Genomic DNA, 12,744 nt, shown 5'->3' with positions numbered 1-12,744 from the left:
TCTGGATGTAAATATCCTGGTCTTCTCCTGGAGCCGTGGGAAAGCCCCTGAGAGCAGGTTTAGTAGGGTGTAACCAAGCAGCGCGCTAGCTCTCTTCCACTGATATGTCTGAACAGACATCCATCAATTTACCAGAGAAATGGCCACGTTTCAAGAGGACGGCGCTAATGTCAAAGTGAAATCTTGAGAATCTGATATACGCCAGGGAGAAATGTTTTTACTCTAACCTAAAGCTCCCAATCTGCCATGTTAATTCTCCTGCTGCTGAGCTCTCCTGCCTGGGGGTGGCAGCATGATGGCTGGCAGAGTGGACATCCCCATTCTCCTCGCCCTAACAATAAAACGATTGCAAAATTCCAGAAAATCTGGCTTGCTAAATTCCCAGAAGCTGTCAATTACATACTCAAGTGTGTGTGTGTAGCAAAGTTTCCATTCAATAAGCAATAAAAAAAAATTGTGGTTATTCTAAAAAAAATAATAATACAATTAACTTGTTGAAGGTTAAAAGCTGTGTGACATCCCACACAAGGTAAATTATTGTGTTAATGTATCAAAAAATAAAAATGATACATTTATTTTATAAAGACCTTTTACAGGTTTCCATTGCATTTTCAACACTAACGATAGTTTAATACTGTTGCATTAAATAGCAAATGTGTTGGCGCTGTAACAAACAAGTGTAGCGGAATAAACTGCAGGCTTAGTTGCAGTGGGTTAGGGTCAGGGTCATAGTGGAATGACCCTGGCAATTCTCTATTAAACAGCAGCACCACAGCCTCCCATTGGCCGATCAGAACTTTACATTTCAGATACTCCCCATTAAATGGGTGAATGGACATCCGATCGGTGTGTCAGCCCGGTACCTTGTGCCTCCCGCGGTAGACATTAGCCGTAGCCCCCTGACCCAACAGGTCGGATATGAGCCACAGGTAGTTGGCTGTGCTCTGCATGACGGCGGCTTCAGGTTCACCTGCAGGGGAGAGCAATCATCACATTCAAGGCAAGGCAAGGCAATTTTATTTATATAGCACATTTCATACACAATGGTCATTCAAAGTGCTTTACATAAAAACAATTTAAATATCCATGACAGAGGTACTTTTACAGAAATAAGAAAAAATAAAAACCATTAAGAATATAAAATCAAATACAGAACAGTGAAGAAATAAGAAAAAACCATTAAGAATATAAAGTCAAATACAGTTTAGAATAAAAAATATAATAAAATAAAGGACAGTGAAAACAGTCGGACGGACAGTGGCACAGTGCTCATTCATTAAATGCAAAGTAAAATAGATGTGTTTTGAGTCTGGATTTGAATGTGACTACTGTAGGAGCACATCTGATCTCTTCTGGAAGCTGGTTCCAGCTGCGACTGGCATAATAGCTAAAAGCAGACTCTCCTTGCTTAGAGTGAACCCTTGGTATTTCTAGCTGATGTGATCCTAATGATCTGAGTGTTCGTTTGGGTTTATATTCATTGAGCATATCTGCAATGTATTGAGGTCCTAGGCCTTTGAACGATTTATATACCAGTAATAATACTTTAAAATCGATCCTATATGTAACTGGCAGCCAGTGTAAGGACCTGAGGACTGGTGTGATATGATCATATTTTCTGGTTCTGCTGAGAATCCTGGCCGCGGCGTTCTGTACGAGCTGCAACTGTCTTATGGTCTTTTTGGGAAGGCCAGTGAGGAGTCCATTACAATAATCCACCCTGCTGGTGATGAAAGCATGCACTAGTTTTTCCAAGTCTTGACTAGAAACAAAGCATCTAATTCTTGCAATATTTTTCAGATGATAGTATGCTGATTTAGTTATTGCTTTGACATGACTACTGAAATTAAGGTCTGACTCTAGAGACACACCGAGATTCCTGACTTGATTTTTAGTTGTTTGACCTTTAGAGTGAAGGTACGCGTTCACCTTGAGAACTTCATCTTTATTTCCAAACGCAATAACTTCAGTTTTATCTTTGTTTAACTGAAGAAAGTTTTGGCACATCCAACTATTTATTTCATCAATGCATTGGAGCAGGGAGTCAATTGGGCTGTAATCGTTAGGCGATAGGGCTAAGTAGATCTGTGTGTCATCTGCATAGCTGTGATAAGAGATTTGGTTCTTTCTCATTATTTGGCTCATTGGGAGCATGTACAGGTTGAATAGGAGTGGCGCAAGAATTGAGCCTTGAGGAACTCCGCATGTCATGGACGTCCACTCAGACCTATGGTCTCCTATACTCACATAATACCCTCTTGCTTCTAAGTATGACCTGAACCATTTTAGGACTATCCCAGAGAGCCCCACCCAGTTTTCCAGCCTGCCCAGACGGCAGACTAAGGAGAGTAACATCTTAAGGGATGGCATATTGGCTCTGGTAGTGGATTTGTGAGACGTCTAGCCATAATAAGGTGTTTGGCCAGAGCTACCATGGTCACCAACACCGACTCACTGAGGCCGTAGAGAAAGGCAGAAGCATTCACGGGCTAACCCCTTTTGGTAAGCCCTGATATTGCAACAGTTATACTGATTATGAATGATTGTGCTGCTATTCTGGCTGGACCTGTATGTTTGAACAGCTAGTAATCAGTTACAATGATTTATGATAATCTCCACCCAGAACAGCCAGAAGGGGCCTGGTCAATCCTTGTAGGTTTCTTCCTAAGCTTCTGACTTTCTTGGAAGGTTTTCCTTTCATCTTGTTTTTTTCTGGCAGTGTTTACGTATGGACATCTTTAAACTCATTGTCACAATAGTACGTTGAAATAAACTAAATATATTTGACTGATTCATCAAATGCAGATTGTATAGGCGAATTTAGCAATACTTGAGGATATTATATCCATTCTGTGTAGTAAAATAGTAAGGTTTTCTATGAAAATATTTAACCAAGATGAAATCCACTCGACTATATACAGTAACTAAAAAACAAAATTAGCTAACACAACAATACCTAACGCTAAAAATTAAGTCCCTGGAACCGTACCCCCAAAAAACGCCGTACCTCTCCTTAAAAAACATCGTAATTGTGTGTAAAAGCGACAATGCCGGGTGGCTACGCATAATGAACTGTGACGTCACGACACACGGCTGGGAAATTCCACTCCTGACGAACACGTTCCAAACCAGAGCGAATATTAAATTAGTTGAAAATTACCTATCAATGCCAATGTCCTACCTACATGTAAAATTCAACCTAATGTTAATGAATTTGTGCCAAATGGTATGTGGCTATTGCATAAATATTGTAGTAGCTGGAAAGCTAACGTTAACAGATCAGAATTTCTTCACTAGAAGTATAACTCGCAGTAAATGTGGGCAATGTTTGGGGTGCTGAAACCCGGGCTGTATATATTTTATAAAAACGAAATGTTATATCACTTCGTAGCACCCGTCCGCTTATACTAAACTTGTGTACAGTAATATACACAGCCGACTACGCACCAAGCTACAGTAGATAACTACCACTACTTTAGCCATTTACCCAAGCAATCATTGGCGTGTAACAGCGCAAAAATAACCGATATGGGGAACGCAGATTTAGAGAACTGTATTTGTAGAAAGCTCGCCAGTGTAACATCTTGATTCAGTGAATAATAACAAAGTAACGGATGTCTTTGAACTTAGCTATCATTAGCTAGCGAACCAAAACATGTCGACGTAAACTGACAAACTTACAACAGGAAGCTGTACAAATGACACATGTGAAACAAACATATGTTGTAGTCTTAGCTAAAAATGTTATTGTATATTATATATTTCAGCAGCTTAAATCACAAATAATCACATGTTAAGATATCTAGCCACTTTGTTTATTTCCTTACCCCCAGAAATCCAGAATCCTCTTCCCTTCTTGGTCACGTGGTACGATGGCCTCAATCAGAAAGCAATATTAAATGATTTAACAAAACCGTTACCGTATTTTCTAGAAAAGCCAGGCTATAGTAGGTTGTGTTTCAGGTGCACGCATTCGTGAAGATGTCTTTTAATATAATCTGAGTCCAAGGGAAAGGAAATAATGCTAGAAACATACGGACCCAGTTCATTAGAAAGGGGTGGCAAAATATCCATTATCTTTTTTGGACTGCTGTACTACTTACCGGAGTACATTTAGTTTCACGTTCGATTTTCGGAGCTTGATCGTCAAATAGCTGTCGCAAAAAAGGGCTTACAAAGAAGTGAGTGATACATAGAATCAGATGAAGGCATAGAGCAGTATACACGCTTTGAGTTGATAGACAATTGAACATTTTGTTAAGAGCCCAAAAGGATGCAATAGGCAGTTTTCTGGTGGATGGGCAGTTTGGGGACCGTTGTAAAAGTGCAATACTGATTTTTTTGTGTCAAATTTCAATACCCTCCCGTCCAATTGAGCCACAAATATATACAGACACTTTACGCTATGAAACAAAGCTAGAATTTTCTACACATATGTATTGTAAAAGTTATTGATTTCATAATCTGATACTTTTCAATATATATATATATTTAAAAATTCCTATCTAGATGACACAACTAAAATCATTTGTAATTTGGTTACTAAACTTCCCTGTTTAGAGTACAACCATTAAATTTGCCACTTTCAATTATTTAGATTTTTTCTTGAATCTTTCCTTCTATATGGCTATTTGTTTAATAACTTGCTATCCGTATTAGCTAGTGGTCTACTGACAGTTGTTTATTTTTCTTTTACACCTCTACTCAGAGGTACAAGTCATTTTTGACTGATTCTTCCCCTTTTTATCAATTTCAACTAATGAAGTCTGCCGATTGAAAAATCTAAAAAGTTAATGTGATATCATGTGATATTTCTATTTCAGAATACCCTGATTTATATGAATCAGAATATATTTGAATAAATATACACTTTAGAACTTTAGTAAAAGCCCAAAACATGTTCACAGCATAATCACAACAGTAACTCTCACCAGGCCTAAAATGGATGATTGTTGTATTTTTTCTCCACAACGGTTTCAAAATTGAATTTCTACTCTGTAGCCATAAAATGTAATGATTAAGTGGGTTCCATTTCTAATATTTTTTTTTTGTGATGTTATGGAAATATATTCTTTCTTCTGACACCCATTCATACTGAACTCTAAAATATTTGGGCAATGACAAAATGTTTTTGTCTCTGCATTCCAGAATTCTAAATAATAATATGACTATAGAGTTAGTTCAGACTGACTGCATCCATATTGGATGGCCCATTTAGAACAGTGGTTCCAAACCAGGGGTACTTGGGTTCAGTCCTTTGGATAGTAATCAATTACAAATTGTCTTTAAATAATTAAAACTTGTGATTGTATTAACGAAATATTTTTTCTAATTCTAAATTTGGTCCAAAAAAATTTATGTTTGCATAACTGCTTTATAGCATTGTATTGTCATGAAAAAAAAATTCTCTCTTTACTGCCAGTTGCATATTTACGATGGACCCTTAGCTTCAACCACGTAATATTCCGTACTTGAAAGTAACATCAAATCAATTTTTGAAACCATTACAAAATGGAGAATGCCAAGGGTTTACCCTGATATCTACCTTCATCTTATTCTTTATATAAATCTCTTGTTTTTTTAAGGGGTCTGTGAATATCATAACCCATAACAACAAACATAAAAGTTATTTTCCGTGGAGTCCTACCCATACTACCACAGCAGTTTAAAGGTAAGGGAGTAAGAGTGATGTATCATGGAAACAGAAACCTATGGAAAATGCTGAGCCATAGTAACAGCCCAGCCCAGATAACATCTATCCAGGCCAGTCTGTCATGTGAATGATTAACCTCTGATCTTTTATTTTCCTTTCCTCAAAATGTAGTCAACACGTTTTCCCCTACAGATATGGAACGTCAGACGGTTTAAGTGCTTTGAGGCATTACAAACCCAGAGACTAAATGCTGGTAGTCTTTACCAACCAGTACACCTTATGTCGGAAGTTTACCAACCGCTAGGTTATACGCTTGTAGTCTTTACCAACCGCTAGGTTATACGCTTGTAGTCTTTACCAACCGTTAGGTTATACGCTTGTAGTCTTTACCAACCGATAGGTTATACGCTTGTAGTCTTTACCAATCGCTAGGTTATACGCTTGTAGTCTTTACCAACCGTTAGGTTATACGCTTGTAGTCTTTACCAATCGCTAGGTTATACGCTTGTAGTCTTTACCAACCGCTAGGTTATACGCTTGTAGTCTTTACCAACCGCTTGGTTATACGCTTGTAGTCTTTACCAACCGTTAGGTTATACGCTTGTAGTCTTTACCAACCGTTAGGTTATACGCTTGTAGTCTTTACCAACCGTTAGGTTATACGCTTGTAGTCTTTACCAACCACTAGGTTATACGCTTGTAGTCTTTACCAACCGTTAGGTTATACGCTTGTAGTCTTTACCAATCGCTAGGTTATACGCTTGTAGTCTTTACCAACCACTAGGTTATACGCTTGTAGTCTTTACCAACCGTTAGGTTATACGCTTGTAGTCTTTACCAATCGCTAGGTTATACGCTTGTAGTCTTTACCAACCGTTAGGTTATACGCTTGTAGTCTTTACCAATCGCTAGGTTATACGCTTGTAGTCTTTACCAACCGTTAGGTTATACGCTTGTAGTCTTTACCAACCGCTAGGTTATACGCTTGTAGTCTTTACCAACCGTTAGGTTATACGCTTGTAGTCTTTACCTTTAGGATATATGCCCCTAGTCTGAATAAGATCTAATGTGTCAGAGTTTAAACCACTATCAGCAGAACGCCCTTTTTATTGATATTCATGTTACTGTGTGGTTTTGCAAAAGCAGCCTTAAACCTCTTGAGCTCATACAGGCAAACGGTACTTTCCTGGGGCTAGTCCCCACGGACACAAGCTGTGGGCCCCCAAGGGACTGAAGTTAAATCAAAGCTGTTGTGTGGCAGAATGAGGTCTAGGCTGTGTACACTACAAGTCAGATCTGATTCTGTTCATGTGGGATTATCAGATGTATGCTTGAGATTATCAGATGTGAACCTGAGTTTACTAGAAGATAAGCCCAATACCTGTGAAGCAGGATCCATTAGGATCATGGAGAAATCCTCTGGGATTTGGGTAAAGTAGAAGTGGGTGGGGTTCAAAACCAGTCTGGAGAAACACCATAGTGGGACTGTACAGTTAAGACTGCAAATGCTTAAGTTATAATACAGAATACCGTCTTTAGCTGTTAATGAGACCGAGAATAGAGAAGAGACAAATGGAACAAAAGAGAAATGGTCGAAAATATGTTAATAGGCAGAATTAAGTCTGAAGGTACAACAACAAGTACAATATTCAAGATAAAAGTTCACTCATTTTATTAAAAAAATCAACATTTTATTTGTTACAACAGCTTATAGTATTGAATGGGCTGTACATGTCCATTACACACCAGTTTACATGGAAAGCAGATCAATGTACAAAAAGTGGAATTTAGTGAAAATTAAATGAATATTCATGACTAACCAAATGTTGGTTGCACTGTATACATCCTTGCAAAGCACCATGGGATCAGAATGGATGAACGACAAATTCTTCAACATGACAATAAAAATTACTCCAAAAACAGGTAGACAAAAGTGCTTTTTATGATTTATTTACCCTTTGGCTCCGTTCCAATCGGCCCCCTATCCCCTAGACAGTGAACTGTGAAGGGAACAAGGCTCCATTTAGGATGCAGCTTTTAGTGTTTTCAACGACAAAAACATCTGGTGGTCAGTCAACAACTTCCTCAAACCTTCTAACCAAAATCTTCCTTTCACCAGGCCTCACATGGAACCTCAACAGAACCTCTCACCAGGCCTCACATGGAACCTCAACAGAACCTCTCACCAGGCCTTCCATGGAACCTCAACAGAACCTCTCACCAGGCCTCAGATAAACCCACAACAGTGCCTTCTCTCACCAGGCTTCAAGTCAACAGCCATTTTGTAAAAACTAACATCAGAAACCACTGATTTAGCCAAGAGTACCGATGTCCTCGTATTGTTACCAAAGTAACAGGCTGAGACAGACTAACAAGTCTTCTTACATTAGTAACCTTTGACCTATGGCACGTGACGTCCTAGAACCACCCTGCCACATTATATCCAGATGTATTAACCAGCACTGACCTCAAGTCATTCACGGTGTCTCTCGTTGAATCATTCATTTACACACAGACACACACGCACACACAGAAGCACACACACACCTCTAATTATTTGAGCTGCATGTATCATGTTTTCTGTACCGACAACTATCAGAAGAACTGTAAAGTGCAGCGAGAGAATGAGAACATTTCCCAATGATGCTGGTTGAATCAGATGAGGAACAGACAAGAATTGTAGTCTTGGTAACATATAGACAGACAACACTGGGGGGGCGGGGCAGAACCATTTGAAGGAAATGAGACCCTGTCATATTTCTTTCCAGTTTCCATGGGATATTAGCTAGCCCATTGGACAACAGGAGACAGACTCAGAGGTATGTGTGAAGGCTGAGAGTAGGATGAATCCAGTTAACACAATATCATCATCATCCACGTCATGCTGGTGTCCCAAAGATCTGATTGGACAAGAGGAACAACAACCCAATCCCTTTCCCCTGACAGATACTTGTAAATGCCTGGAAACAGACAGATGCAAAACAGATGCAAGACAGCACAAAAAGCAGACAAAAGGATTTGTGACACTTCAGTCGGTGGCTGAGGGTTATAACATGCAGACAGGCCGTCCAATGAGATGTCCCTTGGGACCCCTCATTCCTGCATTGACTCAGGCAAGGCAGAATTTGTTCACATTAGTTGAAAGGTAAACTGCTTCAGATTGTACAGATTCAGACCAGTCACTTCATATGATTGACCTACAGACAGGCAGACTGATCTGTGAACAGTGACAAACACATACCTACTGTAGCATTGAATATGAAGACAAGGCTATGTTCTTTGTTTTGACTGATTAAGATTGTCTCCATACATTTGGACTGACTGAAACATTGTAGAAAAATAGATTGAGCCATATACTAAAAGATGGAATGAAAGAAAGTACTGCAAGAATTTAATGGATACATTTACAATGATTCTTTTCTTTATAGCTTATAAATACGTATCAACACAATATGTGGTACAAAAATATTAAAACATTTTGCGGCACTAGAGTTTTTTGTCCTCTTTTTTTTAAGAAAAGAAAATGATTTAAAATTGTAAAAACTGGTCAGGCACAATAACTTGTCCTTTGTGGAGGTTTCCCCAAAGAGAAGGGGAAAGAGAGCCATAAAGAGAGAGGAATCTGAGTTGGCTACAGCATAGAAAGAGAGAGAGCAGGAGCGAGAGAGAGCAGGAGAGAGAGAGAGAGCAGGAGAGAGAGAGAGAGCAGGAGCGAGAGAGAGCAGGAGAGAGAGAGAGAGAGCAGGAGAGAGAGAGAGAGAGCAGGAGAGAGAGAGAGAGAGAGCAGGAGAGAGAGAGAGAGAGAGCAGGAGAGAGAGAGAGAGAGAGCAGGAGAGAGAGAGAGAGAGAGAGCAGGAGAGAGAGAGAGAGAGCAGGAGAGAGAGAGAGAGAGCAGGAGAGAGAGAGAGAGAGAGCAGGAGAGAGAGAGAGAGCAGGAGAGAGAAAGAGAGCAGGAGAGAGAGAGAGAGAGAGAGAGAGAGCAAATACCTCAGAAAGTAACAGAAGTCTCCCCATAGACAACAGGGCTAATAAAGATCCACAGTTGCAGTCTGGCATTTAAAATAAAATAGAAACACAAAAATGAAAACTAAAGTAACAGGACATAGATTTTGGTTGAATATTATGTCTGATGTGACCTCATCAGATGGAAGGAGACATGTTGTCTCGATTGGTTTCCCGTTTCCTGTCACATGATAGCGTGACAATGTGGTCTCTTCTTTCTGACCTTATGTTGAACCCTGACTGTTTAACCCCACCCCTTCCTGGACCAATCCATGAGCCAGGATACTGATGATGTAGTGATCTGTGGTTAGTCAGTCATAGTGGCCAGACTGTAAATATCCAGATGAGCAGAAGACGTGATGAGGGGACCAGGGTCAGGTCAGAGGTCAGGGTAGTGTTATTGCTTCAGACCTGATGATGTCAATAAAGGTCTCTGTAGTCCAGAGTTCCAGGAGGTCCTCAAAATTAACTGAGCTGAAGGAGCTGAAATCACTTGGCACATCCTCGTGGTTTATTCCTGGACTTGGTTCTGTGGGTCTGTCTAGCCCATACTGATCCAGCCGACTGGTTACTACGGGAACCAGAAGTGCATTCATTTCACCTAACAAAACACTTTTTAATTGGATACATTCACGTAGGTCCCTTTTGGTTTTATCAAACAACAAAACAGGCAGGGACCAATCTGAGTTTGTTTAATTGAATCTTTGTTAGACTAAATGAATACACCCCTGGCAACTATGAGAATCACTGATCCACAAAATGGCTGCCCGGGTCTGCAGAGCTGCACGTTGCAGTAACAATCAGTCAAATACAGGGGGCGCCAGCCTGCCTCCTTCATCCTCTATGGTTCTGCTCCCCTGCAGTCAGTGTGTTGTAGTCAGGGAGCTCTCTCTCTCTCTCTCTCTCTCTCTCTCTCTCTCTCCATGGGCTCAGTTACCCTCCAGCCTTGTAAAACGGACATCTGGTTTTCTATCCTGGGTTTAAGGCAACTTATTATGTTTGTGATGATTTTAATAAAACTTTTTCTTTAAAAAAAAATTTACAAATTTTTTTAATACAAACCTCTATGGTGTAACCAGTAAACGCTGTATAGAAAATATATAAATATGCTTTTTTTCTTTTTAATGTACAAATGTTCTGGAGCTCGTTTTTTTCCACCAAACGAGTTCCCTGTGTTTCTCTTTTCATATTTTTCTGTGGTTTGTTCTGTACATCAATGGCCTCATCTGCTCACCATCCTTCCCCTCTTTTAGAATCCTAATATCAACAATTGTTATGTACAGAACAGGGTCCGAGGAGCGTGGCGAGAGAGGTGCATTGTGGGGGTTTCAGGAGGAGTCTGTGCAGGGTGAAGGAGGTGGGGGGTACAGATGGTGAGCATAGGAGCGCTCCGTATAGGGGGAGGGGGGGCAGCTCTCACAGTTCTCTTCTGCTGACAGGTACTGGCTCCGGGGGGTAGGGGGTGGGGGGAGGGGCTCCGAGTCGTAGTTCAGGTCGCTGGTGTAACCCTTGGCAACAGCAGAGTTGGAGGTGGGTGGGGCATGGCGTCCGGGGGTATAGTCGCTGTCACAGACGTCTGTGGAGCAGGGGGTTGTGGGAGGGGCAAAGTGACGGTATGTATACGGCCGGTAGCTGATGGGAGAAGACGCATGTTAATAACCTGGTCAATAGAACAGTAATAACCTGTTGATATAAAACATTAATAACTTGGTTATATAGCACAGTAATAACCTGGTTATATAGCACAGTAATAACCTGGTTATATAGCACAGTAATAACCTGGTTATATAGCACAGTAATAACCTGGTTATATAGCACAGTAATAACCTGGTTATATAGCACAGTAATAACCTGGTTATATAGCACAGTAATAACCTGGTTATATAGCACAGTAATAACCTGTTGATACAAAACAGTAATAACCTGTTGATACAAAACAGTAATAACCTGTTGATACAAAACAGTAATAACCTGTTGATACAAAACAGTAATAACCTGTTGATACAAAACAGTAATAACCTGTTGATACAAAACAGTAATAACCTGTTGATACAAAACAGTAATAACCTGTTGATACAAAACAGTAATAACCTGTTGATACAAAACAGTAATAACCTGTTGATACAAAACAGTAATAACCTGTTGATACAAAACAGTAATAACCTGTTGATACAAAACAGTAATAACCTGTTGATATAAAACAATAACCTGATTATATAGAACAGTATTCTGGGGCAGCAGGTATCTTAGCTGTAAGAGCATCTGATTAGTAAACCAGATGTTGCCAATCAAAATCCCTAAAGTGACAATTAAAAAGATTGTGTGTCCCTGAGCAAGACCCTAATTCCTCCCAGGTCAAACCTGGTAAAATAGGGGGCAAAAACTTTTACCTACTTTTCCAAAACGAAAACTAATCTGTGTGTTTTACCTGTGTGTGTGTGTGTTTTACCTGTAGGATCTGTGTGTGTGTGTGTGTTTTACCTGTAGGATCTGTGTGTGTGTGTGAATTTTTCCTGTTGGATCTGTGTGAGTGTGTGTGTTTTACCTGTAGGATCTGTGTGAGTGTGTGTGTTTTACCTGTAGGATCTGTGTGTGTGTGTGTGTGTTTTACCTGTAGGATCTGTGTGTGTGTGTGTGTGTTTTACCTGTAGGATCTGTGTGAGTGTGTTTTACCTGTAGGATCTGTGTGAGTGTGTTTTACCTGTTGGATCTGTGTGTGTGTGTTTTACCTGTAGGATCTGTGTGAGTGTGTTTTACCTGTAGGATCTGTGTGTGTGTGTGTGTGTTTTACCTGTAGGATCTGTGTGTGTGTGTGTGTGTTTTACCTGTAGGATCTGAGTGAGTGTGTTTTACCTGTAGGATCTGTGTGAGTGTGTTTTACCTGTAGGATCTGTGTGAGTGTGTTTTACCTGTAGGATCTGTGTGAGTGTGTTTTACCTGTAGGATCTGTGAGTGTGTGTTTTACCTGTAGGATCTGTGTGTGTGTGTTTTACCTGTAGGATCTGTGTGAGTGTGTTTTACCTGTAGGATGTGTGTGTGTTTTACCTGTTGGATCTGTGTGTGTGTGTTTTACCTGTAGGATCTGTGTG

At 40.1% G+C, this 12,744-nt stretch overlaps 2 protein-coding genes and 1 long non-coding RNA gene across 3 annotated transcripts in view; all 3 read right to left on the bottom strand.

Moving 5' to 3' along the window:
- Positions 1 to 3,877, bottom strand: part of tbk1 (TANK-binding kinase 1) — a 33,063-nt gene extending 29,186 nt beyond the window's left edge. Inside the window, exons 1-2 of the mRNA XM_029125097.2 lie at positions 3,828 to 3,877; positions 864 to 970 (exon numbers count right to left, since the gene is read on the bottom strand). Of these exons, the coding sequence (XP_028980930.1) occupies positions 864 to 950 (87 nt within the window). The 5' untranslated portion in view covers positions 951 to 970; positions 3,828 to 3,877. The remainder of the gene's footprint in view (positions 1 to 863; positions 971 to 3,827) is intronic.
- A 3,424-nt stretch (positions 3,878 to 7,301) lies between these two features.
- Positions 7,302 to 9,369, bottom strand: LOC117595536. The gene is made up of 2 exons (XR_004576762.1): positions 7,868 to 9,369; positions 7,302 to 7,832 (listed from the first exon to the last, which is right to left on the bottom strand). It is a non-coding gene; the product is annotated as an uncharacterized LOC117595536 (long non-coding RNA).
- A 190-nt stretch (positions 9,370 to 9,559) lies between these two features.
- lrp6 (low density lipoprotein receptor-related protein 6) overlaps positions 9,560 to 12,744 on the bottom strand; it is a 54,229-nt gene continuing 51,044 nt past the window's right edge. The window contains 1 exon segment of the mRNA XM_029125027.2: positions 9,560 to 11,287. Within this exon segment, the coding sequence (XP_028980860.1) occupies positions 10,984 to 11,287 (304 nt within the window). The 3' untranslated portion in view covers positions 9,560 to 10,983.

This window comes from Esox lucius, chromosome 14, assembly GCF_011004845.1.
Source record: "Esox lucius isolate fEsoLuc1 chromosome 14, fEsoLuc1.pri, whole genome shotgun sequence".
NCBI lineage: Eukaryota > Metazoa > Chordata > Actinopteri > Esociformes > Esocidae > Esox > Esox lucius.
This window is presented reverse-complemented; position numbering and strand designations above follow the sequence as displayed.